The sequence below is a fragment of the Gymnoscopelus braueri genome (genome assembly GCF_963280865.1).
Source record: "Gymnoscopelus braueri genome assembly, chromosome: 16".
NCBI lineage: Eukaryota > Metazoa > Chordata > Actinopteri > Myctophiformes > Myctophidae > Gymnoscopelus > Gymnoscopelus braueri.
Window position 1 is genome coordinate 30031809 of NC_137616.1, and position 18390 is coordinate 30050198.

The following is an 18390-nucleotide window of genomic DNA, read 5'->3' on the forward strand; positions in this document are numbered from 1 at the left end:
CAGGAAACCCACTGGAACGTTACATTATTATATATTTTTTTTACCTGTGAAAAAAAAAAAACAGACTGAAGGTGAGGCCAAATGGGTTTGGATGGTTACCTGAAATATTAATCCCCACTCATTATTTTCACGGAAGGCTGAATTAAATCCTAGCTATCACTTCAGGGGACAATGTCATTTCTGCCCAGAATTACAGACAGCCCCATCCTGTGGGGGACATGTTTGATATGGGCATTCAGAGGCGGGCGGCCACGGCTGAAAAATGGCTCCATCTGCTGTTATCGTACTAACTGGTGGGGCCCGGCAGGCAGCGAGATTTACACAGTGCCAGCGCTACAAATAGCACATGTAAAAAAACATCACACATCTTTTTCATCCATGTCAGGACACAGGAGACAGAGATTTTACAACACAGACCATATTTTGGAAACGAAAATAAGAGACTGTTTTAATCACAGACTGGCAGAAAAAAAAGAACATAGCTCTCACATCCCTTTTCATCTGCCCCATGTAAAAGGATGACGTTGGACCGCGAGGCTGGCCTACACCGCAGGAAGCTTTTGAGCACGAGACACCCCCCCGGTGTTGCAAAGAGCTTCCCGTAGTCATGAGAAAGCATCTGCCGTTCACCGGAGGGAGGTAAACTAACAATAATAATACAAAATAAAAACACAAAGTAAACAACAAAAAAGCTCCAACAGCTGGAGCCGCCCATGGGGCCAGAGTGCGGTACGCTCTTTTCCTCTGGGTAAAGTCCTCGGAACAAGGGAATGTTGTCTCTGTTGTGGTCATGGCGCCTGCTCCAATGCGGCGTGTGCTCCTATGCTGGTGCTCCTACACGACGGCGTACTGCTGATACAGCAGCTCTCTGATCTTATAGTAGTCATCACACAGGCAGCCTTCCAGACCGATGCGCCCGGCCTCTGTCTGCACGGACACGAGAGAGAGAGAGAGAGAGAGAGTGGAAAGGGACAGAAATGCACATGTCACCAAGGTCCTCATACCACCTTCACAGTAGCACATAGCCCAACATGGCTGTTCACAGACTTGTGTTTTTTTCTAAGAAATAGGCCCCAAGCTTCCGCCCACACATTGTTGAAGGTAATTACGGGCAAATGGTATAAAAAAATCCAAAAATCCAAAATTTGTTTGTCAATCGTAGACAATGATTAGCTACTTTTCCATGCATTAGGAATTTATTAATTTAAAGCATGGTCACATTCTTCAACTTTATCATTATCCAGCGTCAGGAGAGTGGTTGCACATTCAAGTGTCTGTGCGCGTCACATGACCGTGTCGCTCTACACTTGAATCTCTCCCAAGGTATATTTAAACACCTTGGCTCGCTTGCTTGAAAGGAATAATCATCCATATTGCTGAGTGGGTAGAGAGGCCATCTGGGAATCAGAAGGTCACCGCTTCGCCCAGACTCACTCAGTCTATGTGTCCCTGAGCAAGACACTTAACCCCTAACTGCTCCCCCGGTGCCATATTAACACATCGACCGCCAGAGGTTAATCTCATAATGTACTCACCAGTGCCAAGGTGTTTTTGTTGTTTTTTTGTTTTTTTCATGTCGCCATAGATCTTGTTAAAATCCTTAAGATTGAGCTCTACACGGTCTGTTTACATCCGCGAGATCTCCCTGTATCTCCCAGTGAAGATCGCGTGTCAAACGGGGCATCCATGTTGTAGTTAGAGCGGATTACGTTAAACAGTGAAATGCGAGGAGAAAAAACTACAGGAAGAGAATTGAGTTTCAGTTTCGTCTGTAGAATGGGAGCGGGCGTGATCGTCAAAACCGGATCCCAAATAATTCTATTTCCGGTCATCAAACCGGAAACGGATCAAAAAAATTCCGAAAGTGAACCCGGAAGTGAATAGCGCGAAAAGACCGTGGACCGTAGGGCTACGGTCTCGGCGCTTAACAGTTGGATTTAACGGACCGTAGGACTACGTTCTTGGCGGTTAATGTGTTAATGGCAGCCACTGCTCTTAATATTAATGCTAGGTAAATGCAGACGGCAAATTTTACGTACCTGTATGTATGTGCAGATGTACAGTAGCAAATACCCCATCAACATCTAATTACTTCTTTAACTGTAAATACTACCAAGTATTATTGAGACTTCTGTCAGCAGCACACTATTCAATTCTGATGGCTGACAGTAGTCAGAGAAAGAGCAAACTGAAGCCAAAGAACACTGAGTAATGTCTGATACAGTCATTCTCTGCTTCTGTTCAGCAAAGATGGATTATGCATGTCAAGTGAGCAGTGTGTCTGTGTAAGCTGTTTTTCCATACATGCAAGAATACAATGGCGAATGGAATGTGCAGCAGTGAGGAGGACACAGAAGCGTGCATGTGAAAGACGCCAGTGTTTGGTTTTCTTTCTTTTTCTCCCGGTCGTGCAGCAAACTCCTGTTGGCAAGGAGCTGCATGCAAAATTATGCTCGAGTTTGGCTTTTAAGCTGCTTTTTTTTTGTTTTGTTATCTGGTCTAGACAGCAGGCTTTCTAGGCTTTGTATGCAGGCAAAGCAGTGCTCTGTGATGACAGGGCCTTTTCATAAAGAAGCCTCATTTAGAAATTCCTCTCAAATCATTACAAAGCTTAGAGACACTTAAATATTTTAGAACAATTATAAGACTACACACATATGCACACACATTGAAGGTGCATAATTTACCTACATTGAAATATTACTGAATATCATAATGATGAGCTAATAATAAAGAGCTGCTAAGCATCTCGATGTTTTGGGTGGAAAAACATGGCGTTGCCTGTTGCCTGCTGGGCTGTCGTTCCAAGTCAGGTGGGTGGAGGCCTGTCCATTCACGGTTATGGACAGCATGCTCATCGTGCTGCGAGGACGGACACCTACCCTGCGGACGGCCACCAAGTTGTTGCAGACCAGCACTCCGCCCACAAACTCAGCTTGGATGCCCTCCCTCAGCAGGACCTGCTTGAAGTCGGACAGGCGCGGCTCGTTGATGAACACCGACTGATGGCCTGGGGTCTGCCGGGGGGAAACCACAAGATATGAGTGTCACAATCAGAGAATGACTTCTATTTAACCCGGTAGTGTCCATCTCCCAATGCCGCTTACTGCAGCACTACTGTACTATGTTGTTTTTCCATTGCTCTTGTATTATTGTTGTTGGTGTTAATTAGTTTTACCTTTGCATAACGGCAGGAGCCATTTTATTTGTTTTATCTTCACATAAAACTCTGAGCACCGGGGGGGCAACATTAATACTGGGGCATGTGCAGATATCGGTACAGAATGTCGAGCTGAAATATCTGACCTCACCACACTAGGGAATATTGTGATGTATTTCCGAGTGAAACAGGTGAGGCGGGACATCATATGTTTTCATAAACATAATTTAGAGTACCATTTAGCTCTAAAATTAGATTGTTTTTGACGCAGCCGCCATGTTGGAAAAGAAATGGTAGTCAAAAACCAAGCACCAGCCAACTCAGTTCTTCACTGCATGTAGAACCACCCTCTGGTGTCTGTAGCATGATGAATCTTAGCTCTGTACGGAAGATTAATCAACGATCTCATGTCATAATGTTATTTGTTGAAATTAAGGATGGGAATGAACATTAAAATTTCTGAATATTCATGCTATTCTCCAAATTAGTTTTTCTTATTCGAGATTTTATAGATGTGTGTGTGCGTTTTGTCTGTGTTTTAATGAATGGTTCAGTTACAACCAAAATATAAGCTAATACTAATGTGTACAGTAAATGGCCAGTGATTTATTGTCAGTTGTCAGAAATTAAATTTAAACTTTTAGAGTAGAAGAGAGGCTGCTGGCATACACTATCTCTCTCTCTCACACACACACACACGCACACAAGTGCCCACATGGAGAAACCCTGCTTCTCATTCGCAATGATTGTCTCCCCAATCGAGCCGTTTCGGTTCTCAACTTGATAAAAAGCATCTTCTGACAGATCATCTATGCAGCATTGCTAAAGCATGAATGAAAACAAGGTCAAATGCAAGCTGTGTAATGCAACACCAACTTAGCATTAGAAGATGAAGCATCCAACTGTCCATTACTAGTTCACTGTGGGGTCTTATCGTTGTGTTGACAACCGTGTATGGAATAATACACAGTATAAACGGCCCATCCCATGAAATTATTGCCACTCAAATTGAAAGGCTCTTTGAGGAGAGGAGACTGAACAGATCTCCGCAAAAGCTTAATCAACTGTCCCAAAGGGTACGTGTATTCACATACTAAATCTTCTGTTGCCATGACCTGTGAGTATATTTAGATTTATTGCTGGCCAACTGAGCCATTCAACGTTATGAAGGATTATTCTGAAGTGCCTATTTTTGTGCACTACAGCACCCTTTCATAACAATCTATTCCAGTAATCCAGTAAGTCATATTTTCTTTTACAGGAAGAAGTCATGATTTATTTATATAAAAACATTATGTTTAAACAATTGGCACGTATTGTTAAAATGGTGCACAATATCATAGAGGATATGTTCTAAAAGTGTTAAACATACAATTTTAAGGGACTTTAAAAGAACCACAAGGGATATTTACAGTTGCTGCTAATTGGGGAAGTGCACAGAAATGAACCTAGGTTTTTTGTTTGATATCATTTTACAAAAAAACATTGAATGGAGCATCTTTGGTAAAGCATAAAGCAAAGAAAGTTGTCATATCTTAAAAGCAATGGAAGTCTTTGACATTATTTGTTCCGCACACGTCACATTTTGGCAAAGGGTCACTAAAACAAAAATAATAATTATTACTATTGTCGAAAATAAGAACACTATTCAACACAGTGGAGATGGCCAAATATCAGCTTTAGCCCAAAGGAATTGCTTCTGTGCCTGGCTCCATTTTTTTTTTCTCAAACTGGTTTAAGACTATACTCCCTCACGGCTTCCTCTGGTTCAGTGTAATGTCCACTCGTAGACCCCTCTGGCTAGTACGTGAATATCAAGGTTAGCTGCCCTGGGATCTGCTCCCTTGTCTTGGACGTACCTGGGGCTGGCTCCTGTTCTCAGTGCGAACAAAGGATCTCTCCTGGGGCACTTGGGCAGTGGCGTAATGTAGTTACAGGTTTAGCTAAAGTTCAGGCTATTTAGGATGGCCACTATGCAGTTACGCCACTGCACCTGGGGCATAAAGGTGTTACCTGCAACGTCTACTTCTCCCCACCAACCTAACTGTCATAATGCTGGATGAACCTCTGCTATGTTTGATGACCAGCCAAGATTACCGGCAGACAAATTCATAAGCTGCAGCCAAACATTTCCAGAATTTGGCTTTTGCCCAATGTTTGTTTAGTCTACTATCCTTTTCTTTTGCTCAGCATTTCTGAATGAGCTGAATTACATAAAGCATGCCATTCCTCATTCTACTACAAAATATTTTCTACTTTAAATAATTGTAATTGTATTTTAATTAATAATAATAAGAAAATAAATATAAATAAAGCACACTGTGCATTGTATGCCCTCACCTCATGTGGTGGCAGGGGCTCCAGCGTGGGGATAATGTCGCTCTCCTCCGATGGCTCCCGCTCATCCTCCCCGAATAGGCTCTTCATTGCGCGCTGTGCAGCTACCGCTGCGGTGACCAAAGCGGTGGCGCTTGGGTCGGCCTCCGGGTCGGCCGCGACCTCCATGGGCAGTTCGCCCTCCTCGGTCTCCTCCTTGATGCCCTCCTCCGGCAGCACACCAGTGTCCACCTTCACCACTCGCATGTCCAGCACGCCATCAATCCATGCCAGCTCTGTGTCCTTAGCCTTGCAGAACTGCAGCGAGCTCACCAGGGAGTCTTTCAAGCGCACCTGCAAAGCGGGAGGTCAAAATGTGACATTGTCTATTCACAGTGTGTCCATGAACAATGTATTTTCTGTTAAAACAAAGCAACTAGCGTGGCTAACCTGGTAGATATGTGTCTCGCTGGTGCAGTCTACGGTCTCCTGTAGTTTGGGCGTGTAGATCTTGATGTCCTTTGTGAAGGCCTTGCAGGACTCGGCAAGTTCCAGGCTGGCCTCGGGGGGCCCATGGACTATGACCAGCTGCCTGGGCTTCATCTGGTTAATAATTTTCTTTATGGAATCTCCATCAGAGCGACCCTCATAGTCTATGTATGTTACTCTGGCTCTGTGAAGGGTCAACAGGAAAGATCATTTACTATTAACCGCCTTTGCGGCATTGCACAAACTCATTCTTTAACAAGAATGATTTCATACTGCACAGTGCACTGCACACCAATAGGCACTTTAGAATAATCCTTCATAACGTTGATTGCTCAGTTGGCCGGTAAATTGGTAATAAATCACAGGTCACGGCGACAAATTATTTATTGGTGAGTGCGGTTAGGACTTTTTAAGTTGAGTGATAACGGGACGGGTTTGTGTAGTCAATGTATACATCTTTGTGATTAGCAGGAGCACCATGGTTTCACATGCATGCATGTCGACGCGACCATGCAGTAAAGTTGTACGCTTTTGTGACCTTGTCTTCATAACTTCATTTTTGTAATGCTTTGTATCGCTCTTTCAAGTCATGTCATGTTTATTTATATAGCATATTTAAAAACAACTGCAGTTGACCCCAAATGCTTTCCAGAATTCCAGTAGACAAAAACAGCAACCTATAGACCAGCGGTTTTCAAACTATCGGCCCAATATCCATTATAAAATTTAAGTTAAATATTTCAAAAAGTATTTAACATACAGTATGTGAAAACAAATTAAGTGTGGTTCTACAATAGCCCAGTGGCAGTGTGCACAATTTGGTGCTGATCAGTCCAGCGGTTTGTGAGATTAGCTCTGGAAAAACAGACACACACACACACACACAACGTTCCCTCTAACGTGCACTTGTGCGTGCACGGCTCAGGAATGTGCCACGCAAAACGAATCTGTGTAGCGCACCTTAACAGATTTGTGTATTATATTAGTTGCCGACTGGTTTGATTCTTTTGTGTTACTCTGTCTGCCTGCCCATACTCCCGCTTTGCATAAACTATAGGTCTTCACCTACTTCATCATCACACACTCACACACAGTAAACAGAGGGAGCTTAGCCCACATGCTGCTAATAGTGTAGCTATCCGATTGGACATGCTGCAAGATGAAAATCACAACAAATGTTTTCCATCGCCTGAAAAACAACTATCCCATTGTAGCCTATTTATGCAGACAACATTTTGTAAACATTTATTACTCTACACGTGTTCACATATAATACTGAATAATAATGGATATGTCAATTTAACTGACCTAACTTTATTAAGAGTAATCCAACCACTATTACTTCTATAATTAGATTTGAATAAGCCATAACTTGACATGACTACAGTGCACAAGTCAGATGTTGCTCAAGTTACGCTAAGAGGGTTGGAGTGTTTGCTCAGACTGATGAAACTTTTTAGGGAACATTGCACACTCACTCACCTGATCTCTATATTTTCTACACTAGAGGTGCATTTGGTGGGAACCACAGAGAGGTCCTGGTCCATGGGCTCGTCACCGTTGGCCATCCCACCTTCCAACTTGTTTTTCTCCTCCTCTGTGGCCTGCAGCTCAGGAACCAGAAAGTCCTCTGGCCTATAAACACCACACATCAATGGAATGTGCCCAGCCAGTCCATTCATTTAATGGTAGGGTAAGTGATTTTCTTTGGTTAAAATAACTAAGTGTTAAATAGCTCTATATTCTGATAGTACTCATTGCTATAGTGTGTTTGTTCAGTAACAGGAGTCTCCTTGTCTCTCCATCTCTTTATTAAACAGAAAATGCATTTTCAGTTCAGTTTCAGTTTCATTTCCAATGTTATCCAATCAGGATAGAGAACTCAGTCAGGATACAGATTAAACAAGTGACATTGGAAGTGATGACACTAAGAAATGAGCAGACAAAATTGGAACTGGAACACTATAACAATTAAGCTGATAAATGGGTACTTTCTCCTGATTGGCTGAGATTTTGTCACCTACCTGAAAATGTATTTTCTGTTTAATAAAGAGCTGGAGAGACGGGGAGACTCCTGTTACTGAACAAACACTCTATAGCAACGATTACTAACAAAATACAGTGCTTTAACCTTTTAACAAAAAACGTTTTGTTTTAACCACTCACTTACCCTACCTTTAAACGTCCCTACTAAGTTTATAAAGTACTAGTAAAATGTACTCTGAAAAAATAAATCGTTTTGAAATTAAAATCCCACTGCTGTAGAAGCAGCTCTCCATCAACTTCCTAAAGTGCTCACGGTAACTTATTTTCAGCGAGTTATTTTAAGCAATCATGCCGTTTTCAGCACTGTAATGTAGTGGCTGCAGGGACAAAATACTATCTTCCCCAATGTAAACATACCAGCATGGATAATGGGTCAGAATGTTCGCTGAAGTACACTTCCATGCAGCAGTTAACCATGGTTTTCCCCGTTTGGATTTCACGTGAGAAAGATAATGAATGAATCTGAATGAAACCATTTAGCTGAATCAACAACTTCTATTTGTACAATAACAATGAGCATAATGCATGATGGCGGCAAAATTCCCTAATTCCTCAGTGGCATTTACAAGCAGATTTACTTATCAGATTATATGAAATGTTTGCCATATAGATAGAATTTTTTTCTAAGTGTAACCTTAATTTTAGACTAGATGGAGTCGGTTACAAGGTCATAATTTAATCGTCAGTGAAATTAGTCACTGCGCACATCGCTTAACACAGGTCTCAGAGAGGGTTTGGATTACTAAAATAAGTCACACAGTGTGTTGGTTATGTTACCGTCTGTCTCTCTTTAATCCTTCATGCAGACAATGAAAACAACAAGTTGATGTGTTTTAAGTACCTGATGATTTCCCCGTATTCGTCCCATTTGATCCTCTCCTCATGTGTGGGGAACATGACGTAGGATTTCTTGGCCTGTTTGAAGAAACTGCCCTTACGGTTCCCCTCTCCCTTCATCATCAGGTCATGGTGTTTGCTTTTCGACACAGTCGCTGGCTGGTCCAAGTCGTCCTCCATGTCACTCTCATCGCTGGAGTCAACATCTACCCTGCACACGAGCACGTCAAATCAAACACGCACCAAATGCACAACGGTTTCATTTTCTAAAGGGCAAACGTCCAAGAGATTTCTGCTCAACCGTGAAAAAACAAAAACACAATGTCAATGTCACCCATTTGGGCCCAGACTGTAACACAAGTATGGAAAGAATCAGGGCAAAGATGAGAAAATATTTTTCCTTCCACACCTTCCATTAGCACCTATATTTAGATGTAGCGTTAACCAAACAAAAATGTCAATTTCATAATAAGCCATGTCATGCTTTACATATTTTGCTGTCAAGACTTTAAAAGGAACAATAAAACAAATATAACGTGGTGTCACTAGCTAGTTAGCAGCTCCCTGCACCAACCCAGGTGAATCACGTGTCTACAGGGACTTACTCCTTTGCTTGTTCAATTTTTTTGGCAGCCTCTTTTTTCATTTTGTCTTTTTCAAGGTATTCCTCCAGCTCCTTGCCTTCCAGCTTCACTCGTTTCCTAACCTGTCATAAGAACAGAGAAAATGTGAAAGGGTGTTAACACATTCAACCCAGGAACGCATCTCTGTCAATTTAGATTTTTTTTTTGGCTATTCAAAAATAGCAGATATACAAGCTCATAGTGTGCGGCACCGAGTGCACATGAGCTTGTAGATCTGCTTTTTTTTTTTTATCATGAAAATGTGTGCAAATATTTAAATGTATATTTTTTAAAGCAAACCATTTGTCAAATATTTTGTTCCAGGGACCCCCAGAAGCAAAGATTTGAGTTACAAATAGATGCGTTTCCCGGATTGAACGGGTTAACACTGGAGTGACACATCAAGCTGCTTCCTCGTCGGGGGGAGAAATGTATGAGACAGCAATAGCCCAAGGGACACGCTGCGCGAAGAGATAAGTCCCTCCCCCCCCGATCCACTCTGCTGCAGCGAGCAAGCACCGTGGTGGATGCTCCTCACCAGTGGTGGAAAAAGTATTCAAATTCTTTACTTAAGTAAAAAAGTATCAATACTGCAATGTAGAAATACTCCGTTAAAAGTAAATTTACTTCAGTAAAAGTGCAAAAGTATTGGTATCAAAATGTACGTAAAGTACCAAAAGTAGAAGGTACTCATTATGCAGGATGTCCCATTTCAAGTTTTCAAATGTATAAACATCTTTTGAAAATAGCGGATCTACAAGCTCACAATGCGGCGCGGATTGTGAGCTTGTAGATCGGCTATTTTCAAATGGCCGAAATGTATACAGGGCTGAAGTGGTTGATGTATGTTTTGTAATAATAATCAAATCTGCAAAGTAACAAAAGATTTCAAATAATTGTTGTGCAGTAAAAGTACAAAATTTGCCTCTGAGATGTAGTGGAGTACAACTAAGAGTATTGGAAATTGGAAATACTCAAGTAAAGTACAAACACCTCAAAATTGTACTTAAGTACAGTACTTGAGTAAATGTACTTCGTTATTTTACACCACTGCTCCTCACCTCCAGGTCCAGCCGCGTCTCTCCCGGGTTGTCGATGAGGTAACGACCCAGGGTCCCGGGCGTGGTGCGGTAGGTGAGGATGATGGAGTTCTTGGGATCCGGGCACCACTGGATGAACAGCTCTCTGGAGAAACCAGACTCCAGATCTGGCTGGCTGCACAGCACCACCTTTGGGCTGGGCACCCGTGCCAGGTCCGCCAAGCTGTGGCACAGGGACAGGTGGCGGAATTGGAAGGGGTTGTTTCGTTTGTCCTCAAAGCACCTCATGAGTTTGTCACTCATCCACTCCACCTGCATGGGGAGATGGATGTCACAGCTAAGTACAATGCTGACGGTGAACTTGGGTCAGTATAGCTCACAAAAGAACAGCTGTGAATATCAACAAAAGAAACAAATGTTTTAACTTATCTAATGACCATATTCTTTCACACGGTGGCCATTTTGCGCATACTTCGTCCATACTCGGAGGTAGGTTAGTATGAAGAAAGCGTGAAATGGCCCGGCGTGTGACGATTATCCATTGCACATCTCTGTCCCCTTGAATCCCTTGGTGTGAGAGATCCCGTTGCCAGTAAGCACTGCCACTATGCATATTGTTGTTACATCGCAGTGCCAGATTTCTGTCCATTACTGTATTTGGCAAAAAGGAGCGATTATAATTCCAAAATCAAATGTCAAGGTGAATGAGAAATTAATTATGCATTTCATGTGGGTGGCACAGTGGTTAGCACTAATAATTTGCCCTGCCCAGCAGGGGTGGCCTTTCTGTGTAGAGTTTGCATGTTCTCACTGTGTTTGTGTTGTGTTTCCTCCCACACCAAAAGACAAGCATTATAGGCACATAGTCCTGCCATTGCCCTTAACCAAGTAGTTAGGATGGGTCAAGTACAACTTTACCTTTAACCTTTATTACACAAATATTATTAAGTGGGGTGAAACATATGTGGCTGAGACCTGTGACTTGGAGAACTCCACAACATTGTAGCTGACATTGTTGAGCAGAGCTAGAGAGTAGACCCCCAGTCCAGCATCCTTCGTTCTCCAAATCTGGTCCAGGAGCTGAGCTAACTCCAGCACACGGCCGGCCGTATCCACGGCAATAAGAACGTTACCATCACCGCGGAGGGTCTCCATTACATTGGCTGTGTAAAAAAAGAAAGGAAAAAGATCATCACTGGCCTATTTTCTACAGTGTTGTTATGGGGGGGGGTACATTTGACGGAGAGAATGAAAGATGCATAAACAAATAATGAACAGGATCACAACTGACAACAATTCAAGCTTGAAAATTGAGCTTCAACAGGGCAGAGGTCAAATGATTCACAATGCAGGGATCGTAAAGCACTAACTGTCTGCTAGGTTTCACTCAATATCAGAAGACTGATCATCTCAAGAACATTGATATAAGAAGATAGTCATATTTTCTCCAGAAATTTTGAAAACATAAAAAGTATCCCAAACACTCTTCAGTTTGGTCTCTCACATGACACATACACACACACACAAACACCCCCCCCCCCACTCTCCACCCCCTGCTGTTTCACGGGCGACACCGATTGAGCTAGAGAGTAGAGTGAATGACCGGCGGCTGTGTACACACTGAACACTCAACAATCGATTTTTCGGCCACAGGCGCTTATCGACACCCCGAAGACCCAGGGTCGACTTGGTTCAGTATGTAGAGGCCTTAAGAGAACACAGTGAAAGGTGACTTACTGAGTAGCTGCTCGTCCCTTTGTTTGCGACGGGGCTGAACATATGTAGCATTGAAGGAGTCTGTAATGAGGAGGGATGGACGACTTAGGCTTTCCAGTGTACAACCGTTCAGGTGGCTGGAACAGAACAGAGTGAAATGGCAGGTTATGAAAGAATATCTTCATCATGTGAAAAAAAACAAAGGTTTCACTTCGAAGTCTGTTTTTCTCTCTGCTCACATCTCTCTTTTGTGGTTGAAGTCCACCGCATAAACAATCTCCTCCTCCCCATCCTTCACAATTTTCCAAATTGTGCCTCCAATCATGTGACCAGCTGGAAGTGGAGTGATGGACAGACCATGTCCTTTCCCTATAAGGTAAAACAAAAAAGGCTACGATTTAGTCCATTAATGTGTTTTTAACATATGATAAAGTTGAATCATAATCTGCAACTCACTGACCTTTCAAATTGACAATCTGGGAATATTTCAACTGCTGGATTTTGTCAAACGCACAGTCCACATCATCCAAGGTAAACAGAGTGAAGTCCTCACTGTTGTTTCGAGACTAACATGAGAGGCAGAAATTATTAAGGAAACACTTAACAATCATGCAGTCCTTTTCTAAATGAGACCTCAGCATGTGGGCAGATTAGAATATCTCAAGCTGCCCCTGCTCACCTGGAACAGATCATACATGAACATCTGGCCCATCTTGTAGACGGGGATAGTGGCGTAGATGGTGCAGTTTAGACCCAGCTTTCCAACAGCATACGGCAGAGCTCCCAGATGTAAGGGGTCAGGGTGAGACAGGAGTACAGCATCAACCTGATGAACATATCTGAGGTACGGACAAACACCAAAACCATCAATTATACGCTTGTTTCTATGCACTGTGATCTGTTTGTGACCTTATAGGGCCACCTTTGCAGATTTGTAAGCTGAATCCAATCATTCTGCTGGTTCCTGGTTCGAAGCCCGGCTTCTGGCTGCGCATTGACGTTTCCTTGAGTAAGACACGGACCCCCTAACTTCTCCCGATGAGCCTTGCATGGTTTTCTGCCTTCGATGTGTGTGAATGTATGGGTGGATGATGTAATACACATTATAAAGCGCTTCAAATAAAGTTGCTCTATCAAGACAAAGAACGCAATGGAAGACGTCAGATATTCACATATATCCTCCTCCACAACAGAATGACAGGATTCAGGTTGGAAATCAGTGGATTTTACCTTAACCCGTTAAAACCGGGAAAGCGTGTGTCATTAAAGATTTTAGCGTTGGCTATTCAAAAACAGCAGATCTGCAAGCTCACAGCGCGTCACTTCGTGCCGAGCTGAGAGCTTACATCTGCAATTTTTCTCTTTAACCCATTGATACCTGGAACGCTTCTGTGTCACTTTAGATGCCTTTGGCTATTCAAAAATAGCAGATATACAAGCTCATAGCGCGGCACCGAGTGCCGCGCTACGAGCTTGTAGATCTGCTATTTTTGAAAAATCGTGAAAAAATATTTTTTATCTTTTTTTCAAAAAACTGTTAGGATTTAGATTTTTTTTAAAGAATCGCCTCAGGTCTTAATGGGTTAAAGTGTGAGAATTACTTATCTAGAAGGCATTTCTAGAATCGGCCTCAGGTCTTAATGGGTTAAAGTAAGCAGTGTGACCTAATGGAGTTAGTTACTTTTTCATGGCATCAATGATGTCCATGGAGAAGCACTCGTCCCATCCACAGTCCAGCAGGAAGCGGAACTCATCCACCTGCAGCAGGTAGCAGAGGGCCGACTCCTCCTGCACCCCCGACACCGCTGTCAGCTTTATGATGGACGTCATCGTGCTCGGCTGTCACGCTGCAACAAAAGAAAACGTGTTGTTTAAACCAGTGTTTCATTTTCAAGTCAAGGACCCCCAGATTAATATATATTTGTCTGCAGAGCCCCATCTGAAAACATTTCATGCCAGGGACCCCCCCCCATACAAGATTTGTGTTGTTAAAATGTTTCAAATATTCCACATTTTAAAAAATGACTTCCAAGATTTTGGGGGAAAATAGCAGATCTACAAGCTCACAGCGCGTGGCATTGTGAGCTTGTAGATGGGCTATTTTCATACAAGAAAACGTCTGAAAATAAAGTGCACACACAAAACACATTAAAAAACCCATGCAATTTGAACCAACTACCTTCAGCACCCTTAAAGCAATATAGCAATACGTTTCGAATAGCTTAAGTTAAGTTCACCAAAGCCAACTAAGTAAATGAATAATAATAATGTAATTGGTTCAATAAACATGTTGGGACATGGTATCTGAGTAACAGAATAATTTATGTTTATTAATTATCTTCCTGGGGTCCTGAACAAAGAAAATACAATACTCAAATGAACTAAAAATAAGTAAAAAATTAACATTATGAAATCAACAGTCCAGTCAAATTAACCTCCTACGCAAATAACAGTTACATACATGACAGCTTACTTGGCAAGATAATAATACTTGGCAAGAATACTTTATGTTGTTAAAGGAAACCTGGTAAATGTTACAGTGACATACAACTAGCATGCTAGCTTGCATGCACTGCATTGTCTGGCTAGTTAGCATAGCGTGCTAGCTACTAGTGTACCAATAAGTGGGTTTGCCTTTTTTTATTATTATTATTATGACAAACACGTGTAACGTACCATTAATTATTAAATTATATAAGTTCACGTCTATTCCAATAGAACTAGAACCAACTGAACGGTCTGTAATAACACTATCAAGACATTTCGACCAGCGTTTAGGAATCAATGCACTCTCAACAGGACTGTTTGCCGCTAGTAGTACTGCCACTAGGTAGAGATGCCAAGGATGCGACAGATACGTGCGCAAACGGAAGCGTAAACCGGCCCATGTGATCCTGTTTAGAAAGAAAGAAAATAACTATCGTGTTCCGGTGGTGGGTTCTGGTTGGCGTCGCATTGTTTTTGTTCCCCACATAATGCCTCGCTAGTCACGCTACGAGTTAGAATAAAAGATGGACATACCAAACCATTATTATACCAAAATAAACTAAACAATTATACCAAACTAAACACATTTTAAACTAGGGGAATCATTTTGGAAGTGCACGCCACTGGAGGTTCCGGTTGTGGGTTCTGGCCACCTGATGACGTGAAGCTACTTCCGCTCTGACCGGATCAGAAATCCCAGGCTAGGTCAGAATGGAAAAATTAGATACAGGGTATAGCAACAAATACTAAATTATAAAAATGCATAAGGTACAAAAAAAGAAGTGTCAGCAGGGTCTGGTTAGTTTAGCCCCTTTCAGAATCCAAATACAAAAAAGGTATAAAGGGTTCTGAAAGGGGCTAAATGTCTGTTTCTGGTTCAAAATCACCTAAACTAATAAAGTATTGTAAAAATGTAATGTTTGGAATAAAATATGTATACAAATAGCCAAATTAATACAAGAAAACGTGTGATAGCATCTGTGCAGAACATCATGTGTAAAATAAATAAATAAAACGAGTGACATCACTGTCGAATCCTTGGTATTTTACCATAGGTTTGCCGTACGTCATGTGTGAAAGGTCAACAGAACGTACCACCTTGGACCAAATATTTAATGTTTTTAGATTTTATGTTAAATATGCTCACATATGACATGCCATTTAAAAATACATCGTTTTGGTGCAGTTGATTTTTTGGGGGGTATATATATTTTTTTTTACACAACAGACATAACAAATGTTCAATGTTTTTGTTAATATTATTCATAAGAACCCTGCTGTATTAAGGCATGTGGTATGTCCCAATGTCCTCTGTCTGCCTGGTGACTGAGGAACGATAAGGCCTCGTCTTAACGTAAATATCAGGTAATATTTATATGTTCTATCGTTGTACATGTGTTTATTTTTTTCTTCTATATGCTACTACGTTAGGGCTAATGCCGCGGTCATGCAGCAACATCGCTATTTATCTCGTAACCCTCAAATAAATGCCAGGTTATCTTTGCTAATGCTAATCTGCTATGTTTTTACTGCAGGCACAATCACTATAGTAGTTTGATTACTTTTTAGCAGTTTGCAAAAAAAATAAGCACAGGAAAGTACATTTCAATACAAGGTCTGCTAAGAGGATTATATGAAAGCGCTATGGCTTGTTTCCATTGGTGGTAGCAGCAGATTTACCCCTGATGGAAGAAGTACTAAATTGTTTTACCTAAGTAAAAGTATCAATATTGCAATGTAGAAATACTCTGTTACAAGTAAAAGTCTGGTATTACAAATTTACTTGAGTAAAAGTACAAACAGTATTGGCATCAAAAAGTAAATTGGAAACACTCAAGTAAAGTACAAATACCTCAGAATTGTACTGAAGTACAGTACTTAAGTAAATGTACTTAGTTACTTTCTACCACTGGATTTAACCTCGTTTGATGAATGAAACCTGCAAGAAAACATTCACCTGGGAATACTACCAATGATCATCTATGCTGTTCTGTGCAATTCGCGTGGTCAAATTGTTTTGCTGAATATTATATTTTAAAAACATCACTACGTGCCGCTGATCAACTTGGGACCCATTGGATTTAATGGATTGTATTAAAATAAGTGGTGTATGAATTTTGCAGCATATCTTCCAAGTCAGGAGGAAGAAGTGGACAAATGAATAATTTATCCCCTGTAAGGATAGGCAGAGGAGACAAAACGTGTATTTTCTTGCTGTGGAAATGTATAAAATGTATAGTTTGACAAATGTCATTCATGCAAAAATTATAATTTCTTGCAGAAAACGTAAAACACTAATCAGATCAATCTCAAACTATAGCTACTGTACATGCAAGATTCTTCAGTATTTCAATTACTCCAGCTGATTCCAGTCTCCTAACATGGCATGTGCCATAATGACCGGTCATGTGCTACCATTACTGTAGAAATGAAATTTACTGTATATAGAAAATGTACAGGGGGCAGAATCTGTGTCCCTGCCTTGATGTTAATAGAGGTCTAATTACAAAAGAGAAATCACCTAAGTATACATTATGTGACCAATGTTTCAACTGTAGCCTTCGTCACTAAGAGACAAACTAATTTGGCATTGCATGTGTTGTTTTTAATCGGTAGGTAACCATGGTGAACTTTATAGCACTAGCACGTGAACACTGGGCGAACATTCTGGTGCCCATGGGCTTCGTTATGGGATGGTACATGGATAAACAGCAGGACCAAAAGCTAACGGCTTTCAGGAACAAAAGTGTTTTGTACAGCAGGTAAGAATAACGGTAGCGTGTCAAGACAGTATTGGGTCACCAGTCATAAGACACCAAATTACATTTCAAAGAAATGCAATACACATTCTTTGATCTTCAAATCCTAAACTATGCACTTGTCATGCAATTACTGTCACAGCTTTGTAGCTCAGCAATGAAGCACATAGATCCAAAAGGGTGCAATACTGACCTATCAAATATATTCTTTTGAAATACAGCATTACACTAATCCTATCCCAATCTCTGAGCTAGTGGAGGTCAGTTTGCTTGCAGCAGAGTAAGGGTTAAATTCTGTTGGTGTAAAATTATAATATGTAAGTTACATTCTTTTTTGTATACCTATATATTTAATTGAACAAATTTGAGTTGTGTATTTAGAGCTGCAAAGCATTTGTGAAACTAGTAATTAGGCTGTTTGTGTCACTGTCCACAATGATTCAAAACATCAAATCACAGCACAAGGCTATGAACACATTATTGTATATGACTCCCATTTATCATAGAAGGATGAGACTGGTTACATTTGAAAGCTTGCATAAAACCTTTTCATTTTCCTGCATTGAGTTTCTTAGGTGCTTAAGATAAGGAAGTTTAGCATTCACAGCTTAACATTGTACACCTCCAGGTTGCTCTTTTTTATAGTGGCTGTAGTTTGGGTCGTTCTAACCTCATCTTGCTTGTCTCAATAGGGAACTGAAGCCTGGAGAGGAATACACCTGGAAGTAGAAGGGTCGGCGCTGAAATGTACTGTCCTCAAGCTTCACCCTCTGTACGATTGTTTGTTTGGCAGCCCTTAAATCATATTATTTAAATAAGATTTCCTGTCCGAGTTGTATCAACCAATAAAACATGTCCCTTTCTAATCCAAATAATTTGTCCTTCATCAGTATGCGTTTGCTGTTTGACATTACAAT

The 18390-nt window shown here is 41.2% G+C and overlaps 2 protein-coding genes across 2 annotated transcripts; one reads left to right on the forward strand and one right to left on the reverse strand.

The window, feature by feature from the left end:
• Positions 1–421: 421 nt before the first annotated feature.
• cpsf2 (cleavage and polyadenylation specific factor 2) lies at positions 422–15042 on the reverse strand. Its single transcript, XM_080453761.1, has 15 exons — positions 14904–15042; positions 13909–14074; positions 12907–13066; positions 12688–12793; positions 12467–12596; positions 12249–12364; positions 11487–11674; positions 10533–10823; positions 9454–9554; positions 8853–9059; positions 7448–7600; positions 5927–6149; positions 5501–5830; positions 2883–3017; positions 422–927 (listed from the first exon to the last, which is right to left on the reverse strand). Exons 2-15 carry the CDS (start codon positions 14055–14057, stop codon positions 835–837), a joined length of 2382 nt encoding a protein of 793 aa, XP_080309887.1. The 5' UTR covers positions 14058–14074; positions 14904–15042; the 3' UTR covers positions 422–834.
• Positions 15043–16012: 970 nt separating this feature from the next.
• ndufb1 (NADH:ubiquinone oxidoreductase subunit B1) lies at positions 16013–18348 on the forward strand. Its single transcript, XM_080453129.1, has 3 exons — positions 16013–16079; positions 17331–17476; positions 18166–18348. Exons 2-3 carry the CDS (start codon positions 17337–17339, stop codon positions 18200–18202), a joined length of 177 nt encoding a protein of 58 aa, XP_080309255.1. The 5' UTR covers positions 16013–16079; positions 17331–17336; the 3' UTR covers positions 18203–18348.
• Positions 18349–18390: the final 42 nt, after the last annotated feature.

What these genes read in the sequence shown, in the direction of transcription:
- ndufb1 (XM_080453129.1), top strand. Translation starts at nt 17,337, where the DNA reads ATGGTGAACTTTATAGCACTAGCACGTGAACACTGGGCGAACATTCTG. An exon ending in AAAAGTGTTTTGTACAGCAG is followed by an intron (nt 17,477 to 18,165) that starts GTAAGAATAACG and finishes TTGTCTCAATAG; the next exon opens with GGAACTGAAGCCTGGAGAGG.
- cpsf2 (XM_080453761.1), bottom strand. Translation starts at nt 14,057, where the DNA reads ATGACGTCCATCATAAAGCTGACAGCGGTGTCGGGGGTGCAGGAGGAG. An exon ending in AAGGGACGAGCAGCTACTCA is followed by an intron (nt 11,675 to 12,248) that starts GTAAGTCACCTT and finishes TTTTTTACACAG; the next exon opens with CCAATGTAATGGAGACCCTC. An exon ending in GTAGAAAATATAGAGATCAG is followed by an intron (nt 6,150 to 7,447) that starts GTGAGTGAGTGT and finishes GACCCTTCACAG; the next exon opens with AGCCAGAGTAACATACATAG.